General features: G+C 38.2%; 1 protein-coding gene across 2 annotated transcripts in view; it reads left to right on the top strand.

Annotated features, from left to right (window-relative positions):
* KCNIP4 (potassium voltage-gated channel interacting protein 4) overlaps nt 1-23,929 on the top strand; it is an 887,684-nt gene that overhangs the window by 347,207 nt on the left and 516,548 nt on the right. Inside the window, exon 1 of one of the 2 annotated variants that reach the window (XM_047798368.1) lies at nt 21,652-21,895. The exons of the other annotated variant lie outside the window; for it this stretch is intronic. Coding sequence (XP_047654324.1) covers nt 21,796-21,895 — 100 coding nt within the window. The 5' untranslated portion in view covers nt 21,652-21,795. Of the gene's footprint in view, nt 1-21,651; nt 21,896-23,929 lie in introns of those variants that run through there. 2 annotated transcript variants of the gene reach the window in all.

The following is a 23,929-nucleotide window of genomic DNA, read 5'->3' as shown; positions in this document are numbered from 1 at the left end:
TTTTTAAATTAAACAGTGGTTGTGATAATGGAGATTATGAAAAAAGCAAAGCACTGGGATTAGAGGGGGCAGCTCTTCAAATAATATGGTCAGGAAAAGTCTCTCCAAGGAAATAATATTTGAACAGAGGTCAGAATATTGAAAAGAGTAAGGGGAAACCACATATCAGGAAGAAAGAACAAGAGGTGCAAAGGTCTGAGCCCATAAAGAATTTGTGTTGCAGATGCTAAAAGATTGCTGAGGCTGGGGGTATTTAAGAACTATTAGAGAGGGAAGCAATACTTGATAAGCCATGAAAAGGATTTGGAATTTTATTCTAATAAAGTGGAAAGCCACTGAATGGTTTTATGAATATAGGGAATAGGATGATCCAATATGTATTTTAAGAAACTCCTTTGATTGGAAGGAATAAGAGAAGCAGTACAGAGGACAAAGGAAACGTTGTTTCAGTACTAATGTCAAGAAGTAATAGGGATCGTTACCAATGAAATACATTAAGGAGATGGAGAGAAGAATTTGCTTCATTTTGGATGAAGGCTCAGCAAGGCTTAAGGGCTGGGTAAGAGTGGGGAGAGAAAAGGCAGAGTTAAGACCACATCAAGGTCATTGTTCACGGGCTTCTTACCTAAGGTACTAGTTAGTGCCATTTACAGTGACAGGGAGGGGTGAGAATAGAATTAAGAGTTCTCTTTTGGACACACCATGTTTTTTGTCTTTGTTGTTGTTGTTGTTGTTGTTGTTGTTATCTTTTTGCCTTTTCTAGGGCCACTTCCCGTGGCATATGGAGGTTCCCAGGCTACAGGTCGAATAGGAGCCGCAGTCTCCAGCCTACACCAGAGCCACAGCAACGAGGGATCCGAGACACGTCTGCAACCTACACCACAGCTCACAGCAACGCCGGATCCTTAACCCACTGAGTAAGGGCAGGGACCGAACCCGCCACCTCATGGTTCCTAGTCAGATTCGTTATCCACTGAGCCATGACGGGATCTCCTGGACAAACCATGTTTTAAATGTCCCTGAGATATTCTAGTGGAGATGACACACACTGAGATGGAAAAGAAATTTGGAGGGAAGGGACTTCTAAGCTGGAGATACAAATCTGGTCATTACCATAAAAATTGTAGAGTAGAATGGCTATAAGTAAATGGTGGAGGAAGTTCCATTCTTCTAATAACAAACAATCAGAATCTTTGGATTCAGTTCCTCATAGTTGTCCACTGAAAAAAAAAGAAAAAAAAAAAAAGCACAACCTAAAACCTGAGAATTATGTGTCACTCAGTGACTTTACTGAGGACTATAGCCCAGGGTGGCAGCCTCTCAAAGAGCTCTGAGAACAGTTCTGAAGAAGTAAGGGAAGGACCAGGATATTTAGGAGTTTTGTAAAACAAAAACGAAAAACCTAGGTAGTCAAACCTCAAAAGATTACTGCTCATTAAAGGGAAAAAAAAAAAAAACCAGACATCTTACATCAATGAATTTAGCACTTTTCTATACATGGGAAGATGTGAATCTGGGCTCATTGAAATCATTCCTTTGATATGCACCTTAACTATCTAGGGTTAGTTTTCTGTTATTCTCCATCCTGAATTCCCTAGGTTGCACAGTTAGGGGTGGCTGCAGTGGCCGATGGCTTGGTGACCACAACATCCTTTGTTTACTGATATGCCATGTAATATTGCTTGTCCACCTAGTATACCATGTTGATTAGATTACAGTATTCAATATGTCTGGTAACAATAGAGAGGTTAATTTAAATTGCCAGTGGTGTTGCATTTCAAGTGATGGGGCAATGACTTTCCGCTGCCATGCAGTGAGTTAAGACTCCAACTGCAGAGGCTTGGGTAGCGTTGCTGCTGAGGCACGGCTTTGATCCCCCACCTGGTGCAGTGGGCTAAAGGTTCTGGCATTGCTGCAGCTATGGCATAGGTTGCAGCCGTGGTTGGGATTCAATCCCTGGTTCGGGAACTTCCAGGTGCGGCCACAAAAAGAAAAAAAAAAAAAGATGGAACAATTAAAAATTATCTTGAGAGAAATGAGCATTAAAGGAAATTGCTCTAGGTTGACACAGGGCCTCACCTACGAAACAGAAACCATGAATACTGACATCAGGAAGGGAAAAACATATCTGAGTAGCAGTTTTAACCAAAAGAGCAAGAGACAGTCAAAGACTACAGTCAAAGCTTGTCATAGGAAGTCAAAAGGAGACTCCATTAACCAAGGAAGAGCAGGACAGTCTTATACATGAACCAGGCAGATTATCAGGAAATGGGAAAACAGAAGTCAATAGGAAAATGGGGCTTGGAGCAGATGAGTTAACCCAATTTAATTCAGTACTTGATTCGGGTTTGACTTGGAAGGGACAGGTCTTAGTTTTCTGAATCAGCCACTTAATGTCTTAAAGGTGAAATGGAGCCCTCCCAGAAGTGATGGACAAGGCACAATTAAGAAAAAAGGTGGACTGTTTTCCAGAAGCAACAAAAGAAAGAGGGAGAAGTAAAGACACTGCTGAGAATGGAGTAGGGGGATTCTCCTAAAATTTATTTGCAAAAGGCAATCATTCACAGGAGGTAGGAGTGACCAAGTTCAATGATAATGTTAATTATGTTTGAAGAGGAAGCCCTAGAGCTCGTTATTCTTTAAGGACATCACATTTTTGTTGAAACCCATTCATGTGGAATGTCTTACGAGGTTTTGATTAAATTTGTCCAGGATTAAATGTGAACTTATTCCCTGTTTTCACTTTGAGAGAATTAATACATAAATTTTCTGTAACCTTAAAAATGGGCAAGGTGAATGTCTTCAGTTTTCTAGTTTATTTTTGTATAAAAATGAAGAGCACAACTCTAATCCCTGGATTCTTATAACTGGAAATCTGTAGCAATAAATGTTGTTGTCTATAACTCATAACTTTGATTCCTCTATATATTCCTTATAATCAGTGCTTCAGAAGAATGCTTCACAGAAGTATTTGTGATATTTTAAGACTTATTCAGATTCAAAAATTTCTGCAATGTAGACATGCTGATCCATTTATACACTTTTATAATTATGGATGTAAAAGAAATGATTTTTACTTCTTAGCTTTTTATCAATAAAATATTTCGTGATGCCTCTGCTGCAATTATGATTAATTTCCAAAAAGTGGATATGCTTTTGAACACTATTGAACATTTAAATTATGTGATATATGATTTATAAAATGTTAGCAGTGGTCCTCATGTATTAGACAAGCTAATCTAAACAGGAAGGTATGCTTTAGCTTATATAGTCTGAACGCCTTACTTTTAATGAGTTATCCTACAGTGAGGAAGAGAAACTTGCCATGCGATAGTCAGGATGTGAAGATCCTACTTGAGGTGGCTTTGAACTCGTCACAGTATTTATCAACATTCAAGTGGACCTGAGAAGAACTGAAATTGAATATTTTTAAGTAATGTTTATATAATCCTCCCCATTAAATATTAGTAATTTTGCTAAAAAGACTTCCTTATCACTATCTGCCCCACTCTTCTGTTATTTTATAACTGTGTAGACTAGTATATAATGTATAATGCTTGGAGTTTGATCTCTTATTTGCCTGGAAACTCCTACTTATTCTTCAAGACCCAGCTTAGGCCTCACCTCCTGTGGGAAGTTTGCCTTGATTAAACCTTCAGTGCCGCTATCAGCAGAATTAATCCTTTCCTCATCTGCATTCCTTAGCACCATATGTCTTTCTCTAAAATGCTAATAATTTTGTTTTAAACTGTACATTTGCAAGTTATTTCCCTCACTAGACCATAGAGTTCTTGAGAACAGTGATCCTGTCTGACTCTTTTTTTCTTTTTTTCTTTTTCTTTTTATGGCCTCACTTTTGACATATGGAAGTTCCCAGGCTAGGGGTCAAATTGGAAGTGCAGCTGAGGCCTATGACACAGCCTAAGAAACACAAGATCCAAGCCACATCTGTGACCTATACCACAGTTTGCAGCACTGTGGTATCCTTAAGCCACTGAGCAAGGCCAGGGATCAAACCTGCGTCTTCATAAAAACCATGTCAGTTCCTTAACTTGCTGAACCACAGTGAGAACATCCCCATCTTATTCTTCTTTTTTTTTTTCCTATGCTGATGCCCAACACAAGTTCTGGTGCATACTAGGTATTCCCTAAATATTAGTTTAATGAAATCTATTGGGAAAAAAATCTCAAATGGCTATTTAAACTTTGATTTATTTATCTCTGCATGCATTTGTATCTTGCCTTCCAGAAGATTTATAAGCTCTGTATGTATAAAGACCAGGTCTCTGATTCCACTGTATCCTCTTAATACATAAACAGGACTTTTTATACTTAGGTAATGAAATACTACATATTTACTGTCAGTCTTATTTCTCAGTCAGCCTAATACCAATATAAGACAGGAAGTCATCATATATGTTGTTTTACCCAAATTTAGCATTTATTGAATTAATACAGATGTTAGGTCCATTTTCTGTTTATTTAAGATTGATGAACTCTAGTATATTTTGTGGTAACACAAGCACCAAAAAAGGCAACAGATATAAGAGATACTTTGTCCTTAAAGATGCCATTTTATAGATGTGACAGTTATGACGCACATGTAACTCAATAGCTGGTGAAAATTTGGTGGTATTTCATCAAGCCATGGCCAAAATTGTTGGAGATTATTTTCACACCTCAATTATATTGTCAATTCCCTTCAAATCAATTCATACATATTAATTGAGTGCTTACTATGTGTGATGCATTGCACAACTTCCTGAATGTTAGGTATAATGGATCTAATTTGAAGATAAGCAGACTGGAATCCTATTCATTTCTGGCTCTTTCTCTTACTATCTAAGTGATTTGGGGGAAATTACTTAACTTCTTTGACCTCAGATTTTTAATCTGTGAAATGGATGATATGGATCCCAATGGCATAGAAGGTTACACATAGAAGGTTATAAAAGAAACAGAGCTGGCACAGTGTTTGGCACCTCATTGGTGCTCAACCCTCATTAACCTTGTGATTCATCTAAAAGAACACCTTTTTCACTGCTTTGCTATTTTATAGCCAAGGAAAGAAACATGAAGGACTCCTTAAGAAGGCAGGTGCCAGCTACAAAGAGACAATGGGACTATAGGTTATTTCCAGATGTCTTTATTTTAATAGTGTTATGTGTTGGACTTTTAAAAGTAGGATCTGTACCAGGGCAATCTTATAATTCAGTTTCAATTACAGTAACTGTTATGTGTTGCAGGCAAGCCAGAGGTTGGCAAGTTTCCTGCGCCCACACCCTGAATTTAATAGTGTCAGTGGCTTTGCCCAGCTACATCAGCTCCCCATTACTGTCTCCTTCTGATTTAGTGGCAGCCTTCTCCCCTGAGGTAGCGTGTTGATGCCATCTCTTTGCCTGGCTCAAGTTTCTGAGGAGAGGTTTATTCTGCCTGAAACCTGCCAGAAATTTATTTCTTGTGTTTCCTATTATTAGGTATAGTGGAATAAGTCATAGGTTCCTATTTCTTTTTTTTCCCCCTTTTCTTTTTTTTTGGGGATGGGGGAGGCTAATGTCTAACAGAGCTGTTTTACAGAAGCATTCCTTATCTTCTATGGATTCCATTTTTACTAAGTCATCAATGAACATTTATCTATTGAAATTATGATAATGATTCATGTCTTTTATATTTAAAAATTTATATCCAGAGACCAATATCAATATTGCTGGTGTATTTTATAGAGAAACATGCACAAGGGGGAGACATAGAAATTTCCTTCCCTGCTTCCTCCCTTCTTCATTCCTTTCTCGCTCCCTCCCTCATTTTCTCTCTTTCAGTATTCTTCCTTCTCTCCCACCCTCCTTTTTCCTTCCTTGCTTTCTTTTTTTCTTTCGTAATCCTATTTTTTAATTCTTCTTCTCTCCTCCCTTTCTCCTCATCCTTCTTTTATGTTTTACTACTCGACTTAATGAATACTCTTCCCCAAAGTCCTCTCTTCTTCTTGTTTTTACAATTTCACATTTTATTCCATTCCATTCCTGCTAGGTCTATCTTGTAGCACACTTAGAAGTCCTCTGTATTCGCCATATTAACTATCTATCAGTATTTGTAGATTCTTATCATATCCCCTGGATGTCACTTATCCAAGTAATCGTCATTTATCTCCTTCAATCTGGCCTCATAAATCAAACCTTTCTCTTCTCTAATCTTTTTTTTTTAATCATTCCCTAAATGGTTTCCAATTCATCTATGCCTTTCTGAAATGGAAGTGTCTCAAACGTAATGCAGGAATCCAAGGCTGAAACCTTACTGGCTGCAATTTGCCATTCTTCCTGAACAAATATTTCATAGCAAATAAGTGTAGTATGGTTCTTTATCTTGCCAATTAACTGTTTTGAAAAGGCATTCAGTATAAATCCTTACTGAGGTTGACTAAAGTAGACAAAAATTGCAATTTTCTCAGGAGTCAGGAGGACAAATGATTACTGACACTTGCACTTAAATTCTGTGTACCTAACTTTCCTAACATCTAACACCAAATTAGTGACGTCTCTTTTAACAACCCAGGCTAGGGCGCTGTGAGCAAAGTTCACAGAACACTTGTGGGTCCCCAAGAATGAGCACCTCCTTATAGTTTGCATCCTTGATGCCTTGCCCACTTCGTTTTAGTTCCAGCCCTTCTTATGAGGATAAAATAATATAATAGATGTAAAAAGAGATGGACAAGTATGAGATATCATCACCGTTGTTCTTCACCAGTTCAGCTCAACACAGCCCATTAACAGTGGAATGATTACACATGTGAGCCCCCTTTTCTAAGCCCTTCTCTCCAGCCTTGTTCACTTTCGCAAGTTCCTTGGTAGTCCCCCTAGTGTACTAGTCCCTGCCTACCCTGGCACCTCCAGCCCAAAACTCACCCAGCATACTGTTCAGATACAGGCCTTATTATTTGTTTATCCTGCCATCAAAATTTACTCATTTGGATTCCTAGTCTCTCATAGCTTTGCTTATCTGCTTTCTTGAAAGCAACAAGTTTATCAAGTGAAATTGCATTTGTTGTTGTATTTATAAAGAAGTATTGGCTTAGTGTGTAATCGATTTCGGGTGACAAATTTACAATTTTATTAAGGTATTTTATAGTGCCTTACTCTCCAACTGCTCTACTGCATGGTTTATAAAACTATTAGATCATAAGCTGCAGTAAGAAGTATATTTTTTGTTATGACCTAGGACACACATAAAAACACTCATAAACATAATTAGAACATCTCACATTTTACTTGCAAAGCACTCATCAATTCTTTTCTCCTAAAAAATGACTTTCACTTTGTTCTTTTCTAGTGTACTCAATTCTGTATTAGTTTGTTTCATTTTAAAAAGCTGTTGACCATGAACCCATTAAGTGGATTTTGCTATCCATTAATAAAACATAGTGATTTAAAAAAAAAAAAAAAAAACCAAAAAACACTGAAGAGTTTTTTAATGGAACTCAGAGGATTGCTAGGGAATAGTCTTTTAATTGATTATGCATATAATTGTATGCATATGTGTATCTTTGTATGCCTGTGTAGAGTGGTAGAAGCAAAGCTTATCTCAATTCACCATCAGTAGAAGGGCGTTAACGTTGATGGGCCATCATTTTCCCCTGTGTGCTGATATTTAATAGGTTACTAATTTGTCAAGGATCACACAAATTTAGCAAGAGATAGGCTTATATTGGGCAGGTAACTAGTTGACCACAGTGGGATAGAGAGAAGGGGGCAGTCTCCAGAGATCCAGGGAGGTAGCCAGCCTTCAGGGACTTTCTAAACAAAAAGGGAAATTCTGGCAATTGGTAGGCAGGTATTAGAGGTAAACTATGGATTTAAATATAAAGGAAAAACTAGTTACACATTTGATCCTAAGGTCACAGCAGGGCTTCAGGCAAGGTTTATTCCCTACTACATCAGGTATCTGTTGCCTTGTTGCTCCTTAATTCTATTATTACTTTAGATATAATTGATCTAACACATGTAAATAGGACCAGATGATCACAGCTGCAAGTAAAGCTTGTCTGAAGGTACAAATATTGAACAGTGCCTGATAGATTCTGGGACGAAGATGGGCCTTGGTCCCCTTTAAATTTACCTTTGGCATGTCCCTCTTTTTGCCTGTGAAGAGAGCAAAAGTATCACGTTAGAATATCCTCCCTGAATGAATTTTAATAAATTATTTTTTTCTGACTTAACAAGTTCTCTCTTCAAATTGGTCTAACGTGCCACCTGCTTAAAGTTGCACCTTGTTCTATTCAGGTGCGCACTACCACTATCAAATGAGTAATATTCCAGAGTTCATTTTTTAGCAGGAAGAATAATATTCAGTTTTCTCCATAGTTTATTTAAGGCTTAAATATAAATTTTTCCTAAACAATTCCTGATTGAATGATTCTTCATATTTCTGATATGGAAAAAAAATATAAGCTCAAGAGGGTTTTTACTAACCTCATAAATTTACAGGATTTAGTCCACAAAGAGAAAAGTAAGCTTCTCTGTATGTCCAGGCTCTTTAACAAAATGAAGGTTCATTAGAAACTAGCTCATATCAGTGAGCACTACAAAAGCAACAGGATTTTAGAGTGAAAAGAAAGCACAGAGTAGTGTGTCATTTTCTTTTCTGCTATTTAATGGTACAATAGTAAAAAAGTACTTGGATATGCAGTACATAAGTCTCAAAATACAAAAGTAAATAACATAATATATAGAAAAGTGACCTTTTCAAAATCCCATATCAAACTTTCAAAGTCAGGAGCTTAGGGGAATGGAGAACCCAAGATTCTCTGTCCAAATGGAATAGAATTGTAGAGGTTCATTACTACCCTGGGTGGCAAAAACATTATTAGGATTTCTGTGACTAACAATGATGCTGTGGACTTCTAATTATCCTGGCAATGTAGGCAAGGATAGTACATAATTGAAATTCAATGACAACACAAAAGACTTATTCTAACTTTGGATTTCAACCTCCTTCCCTAGCAAACCTTTGCATGATTCAATGAAAAATAGCCACGTTACTCTAACCCTTGCATATTTCCCTTTTGATGATGCAATTTACAAGAAAAGTCATTAAACTATAATGAGGAGGGGAGTTCCCACTGGCACAGAAGGATCGTGGGGTCTCTGGAGCACTAGGATTCAGGTTTGATTCCTGGCCCCACAAAGTGGGTTAAGTAAGGACCTCGCCTTGTTGCAGATTTGGCCTGGTGGGTAGCAACTGTGGCTCAGATCAGGGGGAAAAAAAAATAGGATGAGGAGGGGCTGTGCCTTTTCTGTGATTTGGATAAAGTTTTGGTTATTTTTCATGCTGATGGCAGTGAGAACACAGGTGGACTTCAGGCAGACTTTAAGTTCTGTTAACTTCATGCAGGAAGAGACAATATGCAGGTGCAAGTTGGGCCAACAACTCCAGGCTTCAGGAGCCTGCATTTTTGGTCAGCCAGAAACGTGATTCCTAGTGAGGTAAGAGAGAGAAATGACCATGTGAAGCTTGAATAGTTACCAGCGTACTCATCATATCACCAGGACCCCTAAGAAATCTGCCATGGGAGCCATCTGTCATTTTCAGACATGCTTACCAATAAGAATATGGTTCTAAAAAATCCCATTCATTCTCATTCTCACTGGTGCAGACAGTTGGAAGGTTTGAGCTTGACAGTAGCCAGAATTTAAAGGGAATTCCCAAAAGAGGACCCTATTATTAGAACCACTGCATAACTTCCCCACAAGGGCTCCTTTGAAGTGTAAAAGACCCATTTGGATACACAGGTTCTGATAGTAAAACTCACACATGCATATACTTTCTGTTTTTGATTTTTTTGTCTTTTTAGGGCCACACCCTAGCCATATGAAGGTTCTTAGCTCCCCAGTCATATCGGAACTGTAGCCGCTGGCTTACACCACAGCCACAGCAACGCCAGATCTGAGCCTCCTTTGCGACCTACACCACATCTCATGGCTGCTGATCCTTAACCCATTGAATGAGGCCAGGGATCGAATTTGCATTCTCATGGATGCTAGTCAGATTCATTTCTGCTGAGCCAAGATGGGAACTACAATTTTCCATTTTTTATAGTCATATCTGTCTTTTTCTATATATGTATATACCCACACACACATATATAATAGGGATGAAACTTTTATAATATTGTTGAAATGATCTAATTGTTAAAAAGAAACAGCTGATATAAATATATATTTGCCCATTTGATTCCCTGAATGAATTTTATTGCATCCCCCCATCCCCCATCAAATATGGAGAGCCATAGAAAAGTGATTAAAGGTGTTTTTTGAACACTGAGTAACAAACATATTTTCACAATTTTATGTTAATCAAAGTGATTTCTGTGTTCATTAATGAAAATGTGTTGATTAATGCTAAAATCATAAAGGTTTAAGAATTGTGAAAAAGGAACAGTTGGCATGAGAATTGAGAGTTTGATTAAATCCAAGATATTGTAAAAAAAATTGAAATATGTGGTAACCCAAACCAAATGCCAATTTATCCTCTTGCTAATGACAAGCCTTTCCATCTTACCAGAATACTGAACACCTTTCCAGTGTCTCTCAAAGAGCTAGCCATTCAAGAAATACTAAGACCAGCACAGGTCATGAGAACCAAGTGATGTTGGAGTTCCCGTCGTGGCTCAGTGGTTAACGAATCCGACTAGGAACCATGAGGTTGCGGGTTCAATCCCTGGCCTTGCTCAGTGGGTCAAGGATCCGGCGTTGCCATGAGCTGTGGTGTAGGTCGCAGACGCAGGTTGGATCCCGCATCGCTGTAGTTCTGGTATAGGCCAGTGGCTGCAGCTCCAATTGGACCCCTAGCCTAGGAACCTCCATGTGCCATGGGATCAGCCCTAGAAAAGGCAAAAAGTCAAAAAAAAAATAAAATAAAAAACCAAGTGATGTTATCCGTGAGAATACCATGTCAGGCAGTTTGAGTCCCTAGGGAAAGGAAGTATATGAAACCCTAAGCCAGTTGTTTCTAGTGAAGAACCCGGCTACTGAAAATTTGGCTTAATAATTTAGAAGCCAGCATTCCTCAGTCTACATCAATCACCAACTGAGTGCTTGTATCAGTCACAATTGGGGTAGTGGCTATTAAACTGTTATTGCAAGAAAAAAAATTGGATGTTCAATACAGTATGATTTTAACAGAAAATGGAAGAAAGCTACAATTTTGCTGACCAGCAATGGTCTTAGTACATCTGGATTGCCTTAGGATGTTCTGGATTGTTTTAGAACCACTTCAGATTTTCCAGTCCAACTAAGTGTTCAGTTATGGAGGTACCTGCTAACAAACTGGCTCTTAAAATATCTCCTTCTTTATTCATTAGTGTCATCAGACATCAAGTTGCCGAGTTGCCAATGGTCTCACTTTTCCTACACACAAGTGGTGATCAAAACTTTTTCACTTCAAGGCATTAGTGACAAATGTTTTCTACCATTTATTTTCAGGACATCTGGAATGCTTACTGTAAAAAAATAAACCATTAATGATGGGATTCTAGATGATGATTCTTTATTTGAGGGTTACACATCTGGCTTAAAACCTCCTTGTGCCCCATAGAGAGTATGCCATTAACTTCTTCCTTTTTTTCCTTCCTCCTTTCATTCCTCATTCATTTGCTGCAACATTTACTGATCAACGAATGCATTCCAGGCACATGAATAAGTACCGAGCCTAGAAACTTAAATACAATATGATTCCTCCTCTCAAGGACTCACGGTTTCATAGAGGAGATAGTTAAGTCAACCAGTTCATAAATCTTGAAGTGATCATAGTTGAGACAAGTACAAAGCGGAAAGAAAAAGGGATCAATATGTCTGGTTGGAGAAACGGGCTTGTGAAAGACCCCATCCAAGTGAAAATATTTTAGCTTATTCTTAAATAATGTGTTTCTTAGAAGGAAAAGGAAGCAATTGGATAAATTAACCTGGCATTTTGGCTACAGCAGTAGTTCAGCATGACTTCAAGATAGATTGTTGACAGATGAGGCTGGAGATCTCCTCCAAGAGTTGCGAAGAATCTTGTTTGTCTTGCTATGGTTTGGGAATTTCATTCTGGCATCAATGAGATAACACCAAAAACTAAAGATATAGAATGGTATGTTCCTATCACTCTAACAACAGTGAAGACTGAGGATACATCAGAAAAGGGGAGGTATAGTGTTAAGAGGCATATGTTGAGTGGATGCCTAGGCCAGACATGGCACTAGTTTCTAGGTATACCTGGGGAGCAAAGAAACTATAACATCCACCCCCATTCTAATTATAACAACACTGATGACATTTATTTACTTTTTAGTTGGTACTGATCTGGGTAGCTTCACTTGTTTTAAGTATTTCAACACTGAAACTATGAGCTGTTAGTATTGTGTGTATTTTATGGGCCAAGTAATTCAGGTTAAGACATGGCATCTGCCCAAAGCTATGTAGAAAATAAAGTATCAAATTAGCATTTGCCCTTAGGCAATGATTTCACTATGATCTATTGTGATGGAAATGAAAAGAGATGTTCATAAAAATGGCCATGACCATCATCGGAACAGGGGTTAGGCCACAGTTGCTATTGCAGTAAGAAAAAAGAGGGAGAAAAAAAAAGCTACTCTATAAAATATCTAATGAATGTGATCTGGAAGTTAGAGCCTTAGGGCACCAAACATTCTACATGTCACCCTTTTCTAGATTGTTCTTTCTGCTTTCTATACATAAGTGGATGAATCCAGCTAGTCAGTGTGCAGTCTAGTGCTGGAGTGGACAACTATACTGCAGCTGTGGCTTTTTCTAGCCATTTTTCTCCTCTTGCTGCTGTAGGTGGCTGGAGAACAGATTCCACTTCAGGACTTCAGATGTGTCTGCTGGCTCCTGTGCATTCAGTAGCCAAATGCCTAGTAGTTCTCTGCTAAGCCTCCTTCCAAATTTAGTTTGGAAAATAAAAAACAAACAAAAAAACCTGTAAAATAAAAATTGTCTTTCAGTTTCCCAGGACACTTGGTGTGCTACTAAGAATTTAAAAATATGCTGTTGTAGGCAGAAAAAAGATTCCACACCATGATATATATGCCCTATAAACTCCCTTTCCCTTGAGTATAAGTAGGACTTGTAACTATTGTATTGATATGCATATCATCACCATAATTATGGGAATGTGTGTGGTAGAAGTGATTTTGCTGATGTAATTAAGGTTCCTAATCAATTGACTTAGAGTTCAGCAGAAGGGGAATCCTGGATGAGCCTGGCCTAATCGAGTAACCTCTGAAAAGAGGTCAGGGAGATCTGAAGCATAAGAGGGTTTCCCACTGGCATTGAAGGAGCAAACTGTCCTGTTGTGGAGAGCGCAAAGTACTAAAAACAACTTATGGGAACTGAGAGTGATCCCTGTCAACCACTGACAAGAAAATAAGAGCTTCAGTCATACAACCACAAGTAAATAAATTCTGTCAACAACCAGTGATTGCAGAAGCAGACCCAGGGCTTCAGATGTGATCATAGCCCCAGCCTACACTTTGATTTAAGCATGAGTAGAGGATTCAGCTAACCCATAACCAGACTCTTCACCCATGGAAACTGTAAACTATTATATTCGTGTTTTCCTAAGTACCTCAGTTTGTGATAATTTGCTATGCAGGGATAGAAAAAGATTGCTTATACTAATGTCACAGCTCAGAGAAGTGCACCTTCAGTTATCAAACCAGCAGGTCATGCTGGACTGGTTTGTTCTTATGACCCTTCAAAACCTTGTTAAACTATATAGCTCTCTAAATAAATTGAACAAAGCATTCCCTCAATTATGTATAAAAGTTGATCCTTTTAACTCTTTGAGACCATTTTGTGTTATTTAATGAATTTTATTTCCATTGCGTTGATGATCACTTTTCTTTTCAGTGTGGTCCTAATAAAGCTAAGTCTTATGTATATGTTTCACATAAAACATAAGCTTAATTATTATGCAAAACTTGATTAAAGCATGATGTAAATATCATGGCTATTATAGTTGAAATATTCCTGTTGAAAAGAAAGGTTGTTAAAAAGTGATTAAGTTAGAGCAGTTAGTAATTAAACTACAATATGAGTAGCATGAATAATTGTCAAAGGGATTATTGTGCATTACTTTTCATATTTTGTATTTCTTTAGTGTAATAAAATAAAAGAATAAACAATTTGTATCCTCTAGTACAGTGACGAAGTATAGCATGTCAACTGTAATGAGAAATAATTGGTTGGAAGGAATAAAATTTGAAATGAAATCTGGCTAAATATATACATCTGCAAATAAGTTTTCCATTAAGTAGGGCCAAAAATCTGTAGAAATTCCCCTGGGTTTAATGATCACATAAATAATCCTGTTTCAATTATTTGAGTCTTACATGATTTCATAATAAATGGATTATGCATCAGACAACTTTGTGTCTTTTGTTACTTTTATAGTATTGATTTAGATAAAGATTATCCCCGGCAGAGTAATGGGAAAAGGCTCCTTGCGGCTGCTGTTTTGTTTTTTATTAGATCTCAAACTGAAATGTCTACTTTATCTAAATCAGCTTCACACTTCCAAACATTCGCATCCATCAGTTGCTATTTATTTCACTTTGTTTGGTTATTGAGATGGCTGCATATCAGCGTTGTCTCCCACTTAAGCAATTACATTTAGAGCTTAAAGAAGGATGCTGTAGAGATGGATTCAAGATGGGAGCTAGGATATGTAGCAATGCAGAGAAGTGTGGAATGGTTTATAGTCTCATCTTCATTTACAGTTGCATCTGAAGCTCCTTGGTGAAAAAAGGTTGTGATAGATGCCGGGTATGGAAACTTGTGTCTATTCAAAAACAATTTAAAAATATCTTATTTCTTGTAGAAGAAAAAAAATTTCTAGAGAAGTTTGTGAAACTGATGGAGCCCCTATCTATTCTTAACTGTAGAGTTTGTAAAATAGATAGCCCCTATCTATTCTTAACTCTGTAGTTTGTAACTCTGGGCTAGTTTTTAATAAGCTGGGGAAATGTCTCCTTGGAGGCTATGTGACTTACTGGGCGAGAGGAGTATTTGAGCAGATTAATGCAGTGCTTCTCATGGTGTGGTATAGAGAAGTTCTGCATTAGAATCACTGGAATATTTGATAAAAATGGAGATTCATGAGCTCTAGCCAAGACCTACTAAATCAGAATCTCTGGGGAAAGTCTGAGGATTCACTTTAAAGAAGATCTCAAGGTATTTCTGATGCACTCTAAATTCTGACCACTGCCAGTTTATTTATATATATGTATATATATATATATATACACACACACATATATATATATAAAGTTCTCTATTCTCTCTTGGCAGTGCTGGATAATATTGCTACTATTTACAATTCTTCTCATTTATCTTCAGTCTTGTAAGCATGCACTAAAATATAGCTTTGAAGTGTGTGAGTCACTGCTTATTGTTCTTCTATTTAACTACCTTCACCTACTGCATAGATCGCCTTTGCTGTTTATCCTGAAGACAAGGTTGTCTGGTGAAGCCTGGACCAATGTTGGTCCCTTACCAACTGTCTAGTCATAGGATGTGAGTGTGTGCATAGATGAGGCCGATGAGACTGAAGGGGTGATGGAATATGTCCTTGAAGATGAATTTCCTCAGCAGATGACAGGACTCTGAAAGTTCAGTTGAGCCTTTGTACAGTCTGTAGTCTTATACTATACTAACACCTCACTGTATCTGTTCATTCTGTGGAGTGTTCCAGAAAGGAAAGTGACTAAGGGGTTCTCAAAAAACAGTGCCCAGGAAAGTTACTTCAATTCTATTGACTTTTTTTTTTCTTTTCAACTGGGATATTGAGATTTCTAGTTTTCTTTAGAGAACAATTTAAAAGTCAAGTCATTATAAATGAATAAATTATTCTCATATCACTTGTGTTGAAGATGGTGATAAACTTGATAGGTGGTTACAAGGGATATGTTTTCTTTAGAATCCCAGCTCAACTGAAAATGCCCTACTCCTTCTTATCCACATGGTAGCTAACAATAATAATAGTACTTAACTAACTGAGTTGTTTGAGTATATTGAGATAATTCATGTAAAGCAATTAGAACAGCATTTGATGTAGAGCAATGGGCTCAATAAATAATTATAATAATAGGTACCCTTTTCTTGAGCATTTACAATGTGACAGTCTCTCTTCTAAGTGTCTTGCATGAATTGTCTCAGCAACTTGCCCAAAGTCTAATGTAGCAGAATGGGGGTTTGAACCCAAGAATGTACCTACTGGCTGCATTATCCTACCATTTCCATAACTGTGGGTCTTTATTTCTTCACATTAATATTGAGATGGACTTCTCATTTGATGCCTTGCTCCTTAATTTTATTCCAGTTCATTTTGATGGGCCAAATGTCTTCCCTAGTCATGCAGTCATAGGATTTAGCCAGGATTCTCCAGGTTTGAGTAGCTGCCAAAGAAGAGGAAGGAGTTAGAAAAGGCAGACAACTGTCACAGTGGGAGAGGGCCTGAAAATGAGGGAGGGAACTTCATGGGAGCATCTGGACAAGTGATGTGGCTGGCCGTGAGTATTTCCCAGGTTCTGGTTGAATTCCCTGGCAAGACTAGTCTTATTCTCCACCAATCATGTGATGCAGACTGCCTTTTTTATTTGCAGGGTACAAGCCCAGTCCAGTGAAGTTAATCTTGGTTTCATCCTCTTCCTTTGCACTGTCGCTCAAGCCTAAGTGGGACCTCTCACCCTCATGTACTTTCCATACTTCCTTAAAGGCTTTCACCAGATGCTTCTGTACAACTAAAACACATCTGATCATGATCTCTGGAGCCAGACCTGGGTTTAAATCCTGAGCTGGATATTTCCTGATGTCATCTACTCAGCCATTGGCATCTCAGTTTCATCTTGTACAATGGAGATAATGGCACCTCATAGAGTTTATGTGAGGATGCACTGAAAGAATCCATATAAGGTGTTTAGTTCCCTAATCTATTAACTAATGATGATCCTAAAAATATTAGCTACTATCATCTAGATTTTAGTAGATTTTAAGCCTCACGAAGACAGAAGATAGGATTTGTATTACCCGTGATACCTTGTGTAGTACCTGGACCAAATTAAACCTAACAAGTGGATAAATAATGACTAATCAGGCATAAATGAAGTGAAGTTTAGTTTTTGACCAGGCGAACTAATCGAGAGTCTAAGACTAGGCTATGGAGAAAGCTCTCCTACCGCGCCTCATTTAATATCATCCCCAATTTGGAATTTTAAAAAGGAACAGATGAAAATAACTAGAATCCCTTGTCCCTGCCTCAGTTCATCAAAGGGCAGCATCATCTCTCATTTTGGAAGGAAACATTGTTTTCTTTCTAAAAGCCATATTGCTGAAAATGAAGCAGAAATGGGCTCATTCCTGCCAGTAACTGGTGGTTTTGAATAAACAGCACTTTAGGGATATGCTCTGAAGTGCAAGACTAAGAGTGTCTCTAATTAAGAGTGTTCATTTTTCTGGGGACAGGCCAAAGAAACCTTCTAGTGGCAGCAAAGTAGAGCACCTCCCCAAAGTTGCTTTGTTGATGCTTCCTTGAAACAGAGTCCTAGATCTGCCTCTAACTCTCCTCATTAGCTTCTTGAGAATACATCATGTAAGGCTTTTGGCAAACACTCATAACAGCAGCCCCTTTCTTTCATCACTCCTCATACTCACCCCTCCCCCATCACTCACCCCCAGAGCAAGGACACAGAACTTTCCTATGTCTAAAATCACATCAATCTGAAAAAGGTAAGCAATCTTGTAAAAAGTCACAAGAATGTATTGGTAACTAATTCCTGTGGCGTTCATAGGTTAATGAGGGGAAGGATGTATCAAGCACTTAGTATGTGTCAAGCCCTGCACAAGGAACTGTCCTGGCAGTTGGTATACAACTGTCAGCCTGACTGACCTCTGATACTTTGGGACATGGGACAATTTACTAAACTCTTCTTCATCTGTAAGATGACAATGAAAATCTTTATCTTTTTCAGAGTGGTTGTGAGGATGAGACAGTTACTGTGCTTGGCCCACTCTTTGGCAAATTATGTGCTCCATGAGCCTAAGAATCACTTACAATATAATTGCACTTAATCCTTACAAAATCCCCAAGGAAAATATGTTGGCCCCATTTTGAAGACCAGCAAACTGAGGTTTAGAATTAAAGTCCCTTGAATGAGGTGTCAATCTGGAATCAATGCCCAGGCATCTTCTTTCTATTAGTTATTCTTTTCCAAAAGGGAATGCCAGGCTCTATAGGAAGAAAAGGTATTAGATTAATGCTTTGTTTTGAGTCTGGCTATGAGTCAAGGTAAGAGTTATTAGTCACTTCACCTGTTTAGATTGGCATATTTGTCTAGCTGCAGTCAAAGGATAGGAGTGGATGCTATGCCGTGTTTGGGTATTCTGTACAGAGAGACCTTCTTTGATGCCTTCCTTGTATTGCTTTCCTTGGTCATGTCTTCAGGAACTGCAAATCTTAACTCACATTAAACACTGAGAAAAGAACATGGCCAAGACGTTTCAGTGTGCAGGTTTGTGGTTCACTTTGAGGAGAGGTATCAGGAACACTGTGCCATGGTAGCATCCTGAGAGTGTGCAGAAACCTCACAAGGATCCACAGGCAGACTTAGCACTCTTGATAACAGGGAATGAGGCCTTGGAAAATCAGTGAGAGAGCAAGTGGCTTTCAGGGAAGGTATCAGTTACATTATTCATTCAACAGCTAGTCACTGCCTTTTATGTGCCAGGCACTATTCTAAGTTCAAAGATATCCCAGTGAACAAGATGGATAAAAATCTCCCCCTTCATGGGTGGGAGACTGTATTCTAGCAGCATGAGATAGCAGATAAGCAAGGAAACAAATATCCATAATAGAGTGCTGACAGTGCTTCGGAGGAAAATAGCACTTGTTCAGAGAATAGTAACTTCAGTGTCTGGGGAATGGTGTGCCATTCCACATAGTATGGTTAGCAAAGGCCTCTCTTTGATGGGGCTCTAGGGCCAAGACCCATATCAAGTCGCTTATTCATAGGGGGATCTGGGAAGAAGCACTCCAATAGAGGGAATGGCAAGGGCCAAGGCCTGAGCTTATGGGCTAAACAATCTGAAAGGAGACCCCACAGGCTCTGGGAAGAACAATTCACCTCCAAGGGAACTCGTAACTGTAACATCCAGATGAGGTGGAAAAGTCCTTATTCTGGCATTTTTCACTAGCAAACTGCCTACACACAGTTCTCAGTCCGAGAGTATCTATTTTATTTTCTTTTAATTAAAATTGTATATATTTGAAGTGTACTATGTGATATTTTGATACACATATAAATAATAAAATAATTACTACAGCCAAGCTAATTCACATATGTATAGCCTTACATAGTTACCTTTTTTTGGGGTCATGAGAGCACCATGCCTCTTAGCAAATTTCAAGTATACAATACAGTATTAACTATAGGCAATTCTCTAGAATTTATTCATCCTACATAGTTTCAATTTTGTACCTTTTGACCAATATCTGCATATTTGCTGCACCTTCCCACCCCTGATAACCAACATCTACTCTACTTCTATGAATTCAGTCTTTTCAGATTCTACATGTAAGTGAGGTCATACAGTATTTTTCTTTCTGTGTCTGGTTTATTTCACTAAGCATAATGTTCTCCAGGTCCATTCATGTTGTCACAAATAGCAGGATTGCCTTATTTTTCAAGGCAGAATAATATTCCTCTCTCTCCCTCCCTTTCTTTATGTGTGTGACAATTTCCATTCATCCACTAACAGACACTGAGGTTGTTTCCATAGCTTGTATTATAAGGAAGAAAATAGTGCTATAAAAACACAAAAAAGGAGACATTTCTTCAAATTCTGCTTGGGAAAGTTTCATGGAAGAGTTTTAGAAGCTTGACCAGCAGGGTTGGTGTGGAAAGGATTTTCTAAATTTATGCAGTATTTTTGAAAAAAGTCTGGACATGGAGAAGCTCAAATGAGTTTGGAAGAAGGGAGCTCAGCTGTCAGGTCGAATGGATGAACAGGACCTGGGCCAATGAGGTACGATCCTCAAGCTGGTACCAGATTCTATAGAGACCAAGATGCTGTTCCAAGGATTTAGACTTTATTCAGTAGGCAAACAGGGAGCCATGGAGGTTTTTTGATTAAGGTGATGATAACATGAGGGTTACATCTCAGAATAATTACCCTGGCAACTCTGCTTGGTAGGTATAGAGCATGGAGAGACTGGTGATAACAAAAAGAGCTGGTAGTGACTGAGCACTTACTCTCTTCTAAAAGGATTACTCATTAGTTCCCTCAACAGTCCAATGAGCTAAGAGCTATTACCATGCTTAACATCTACATGTTAAGTACCTTACCCAAGGTCACATATCTAAGGTTTAAGAGGTCATACCTGAGTCCAGGCAGTCAGGCTCTGGAGTCCATCTTCCAAACCACTGCTCTGTACTGCTTCAAAAGCATACCAGAAGTTAAGAATGTCTGCATATGATCCTGCTCTGCCTTGGCCTGTTTTATCTTTCTCTTCCCTGCTTCCCAGTTTGCTCATCTCTGAAACAGGAGACCTGAATGGGTATCTGAGATGCTTTCTCACTCTTGTGATTTTTTTTTTCAATTCTATATTTTAATATGGGCCTGATCTATTTGGTCAGTAATAAGGGAAACAGGTGAAATGGTTATGCAAGTTAGAGACAGAAACTCCAAACAAGTTTTGTTGCTGACTGATTTTTTTTTTTCTTCTCAAACTTACTCTTGCTCCAAATTTACTCAAATCAATTAAAAACAAACAAGCATAGGAGGTAAACAGTGAAAAAAATACATGTATATATTTTGGTGTATTGAATGGCAATAAGCTAATGCATAAGGGAACAGCTGATCTTAAAATTAACAAATATTAAGAATACTTACTAGTTTATCATATCCATGCTTTGAAATGGCGTAATAGTTTCTACTCAAATCAGAATATTCTTTCACAGTGCAATGACTCACGAAGAGCCCGGGATAAGGCAACTCATTGAAAAAAGAGTCAATATTGAACAACTCCCTTAAGCCTCATTTCTCTCTGTACACAGCTAGTTGGGACAAAATACACACACACTTTGCTTTTCCTGACTAGTAAACAGGGTTTCTGAAGCAGCTGAATCCGAGCTGTCACCTCGCCTCGACAATTTCAGGTTTTTCTTATTTTAAGATGCAGTGCTCTGGTCCCTTTCTGCAGCGGGAGTCCAGCCCCTGGTTAGTTTCCGTTTCCAAGGCAACTGACCAGCCCAACAAAGCGACCAGCGGCGCGGGCGCGCTGGTCCCAGGCAGCCGAGCCATCGCTGCTGCGCGTTCTCTTTCCTTGGGACCTTCCTGGTGACCTCCTGGGTCTTTGGGGGATCTGCGCGTTACTCCATGCGTGGCTGTCTTTCTGTGTAAGAGCGATAACAAGGAAGCCGATAATTCCGACAGGCCCGACGACTTTATCCGGCTGCCACTTCTGGCCTCGGCTACAGCAGACAGGATGAATGCATTTTCTCTTACACACGCCCTTTCTTTCAGCCTCTCCATCCTCTTTCCTCTCTCTCTCTCTCTCTATAGGTCTCTCTCTCCCTCCGTCTGTCTCCCTCTCTCTCTCTCCCTCTCTCTCCCTCTCTCTAGCTCTCCTCCTCCCCTTCTCCTCTGGCAGTAGCCTTCTTAATGTAGTTTAATGGCTTTACAAAGAAAGCCAGACAGAGGAGCACTTCTCAGTAGCTGTGGTCGGACCATGACCTAGCTGACCATGAACTTGGAAGGGCTTGAAATGATAGCAGTTCTGATCGTCATTGTGCTTTTTGTTAAATTATTGGAACAGTTTGGGCTGATTGAAGCAGGTTTAGAAGGTAAGGGAGTGCTTTTTAGTGACTTTTAAAAATTCTCTTTCTTGCAATAAAAATTTCTTAAGCAAGTGTAAGAGGTACCAGAGATGAGATCACAGAAATGTTACTCTGGGGTGGACATGAAGAGAGGCAGGTTTTTCAGGGTAGGAAAGATTAATAAAATAAACTTCATGTAAGTTTCAGTATGCTTTCAGAGCAAAAGAATGTTGAAACTGTGAGAAACACTTTGAATCAAAATGTTAGCACCTAAACTGAGGAGATAAAAGGCTTATAATTGGTATATTTGCTTATATTGAGTGTATTTAGTCTATACTGGTGTTAAATTATTTTATCTAATAATCCCTGTTTATTGTATCAGCAAATTTATTTGGATATATTGTGAGGTCCACTTGTTTCTTACTACGTAAATGCATTCATCCAATGGAAATGGTTATACATTGATTATAATTTCTTATGGTTTAAGATTGAAGCCTATGAATGACAAGCTTTTCATAAGGTTGTCTCAAATAATATTTCTAACATTACCTACTTTACATCCCGACAGGGACTCTAAGGGACAGAGTCCCCAACCCATATGACAGACCTTAACACAGATTCCAAATAGCCAATTATTTTTTTCAAGTGTTGCTGTTTACATTCATCAGAGGCTCATTCCCTTACTCTCCGTAACAATTATCTTTCTTTATAAATGAGGTGTGTGCTTACCTGTATCTTTTCTGGAATTTGATGTTTCTTTGAGAATCTGAGTAAATTTAGATGATTATTTCTTACTGTGCAGAACACATTTGTGTTTATTTTTGTGTACAACCAGTTATTGTTTGTATAAAGTTGTCGGAACAATATTGAAAATCATGTTTAGGTGATGTTTGATGAGTTATGCTTTGATATTCTTCTTGCTTCAAATTTTAAACTTGAGTAAAAATATACAAATATGTTATAAATGTATTTACATTCACAACTAATCCAAGTGCTCCAGAGAATGACTGCCACATGTGACAAAATAAGGTTGCATTTACAATTAGCAAACGTCAAATTACAGTAAGTATGTCACTCTGATGTAGGTTATAGAAACCTACATTAGTAACTGGTTGTGTGAGGGGGATGGTGGAAAGCAGTGTTTCTTAAAGTAATTTTAAAGTTAAGTTTGCAGAATGCTTTTTGCAAGCCTTCTCTGATGTCTGTATTTGTAATTCTAAAAAGAGGATAAAATTCTGAATTCTTGAAGTAATCACCGCTCATTAAAATTGACTTTATCTTGTGCATTGTTGTGACACCAATAACTTAGATTGCCTTCTCTGCTCTTAGTGTATCTTATTTTCCTGGCAAATGTGATTGGGACCTCCCATTTTAATGCCCTGGTTTTTATTCTCTTTGAGACAGACAGTTCATTGAGTAGTGTTGGTATTTCTAGCTATGTTGAGAGATTTTTTTTTTTTTTTTAACCTGACTTCATGGATGATTTGTAGTCATTCTTTAAACTCTTTTGTTGAGGGCTTTTACTCTGCATTTGTGATGAAACCTCCTCTATTATTAGTTTTGTTTTAGGACTGTGGACATTTACTCTCCCAAATGAGGATGTGGGTTTCCTTCCTGTAAGAGCTGCTAGCCTTTATGAAGCTACTTTTTTTCCTATTCTTTGTAACTTATATTCCAAACTATATGGATTTGTATGAACAGTTTCTATCTCCTATTCTGTATTTTACAATATCAGCATTTTCCTAGCCAACATTATATGGATGCTGTGGAGAGAATGTGCTTTCTGATAAACTTCAATATAAACCCATATCTGAATTCCTGGCTTTAGAAAGCATTTTGAAATGGTAAAATGTTAAGGACCACCTTAAGGATAAATTACATTTATCATGCAAAAGTTGAGAGAAAGAGAGCAATAGTGCTTTCCATTTTGAAGTTCATATGAGACTTATCTTCTAAGTCAATGCTAGAGTCAGAAAACCTTCAAAACAAGATTTAAGTTGGCCACATTGCTTATAGATGATATAAAACAAATAAACAGACTGATATGCTGTATTTCATTGT

The sequence above is a fragment of the Phacochoerus africanus genome, chromosome 10, assembly GCF_016906955.1.
Source record: "Phacochoerus africanus isolate WHEZ1 chromosome 10, ROS_Pafr_v1, whole genome shotgun sequence".
Lineage (NCBI taxonomy): Eukaryota > Metazoa > Chordata > Mammalia > Artiodactyla > Suidae > Phacochoerus > Phacochoerus africanus.
The sequence above is the reverse complement of the archived record's forward strand: the minus strand, read 5'-3'. Positions and strand labels throughout refer to the sequence as shown.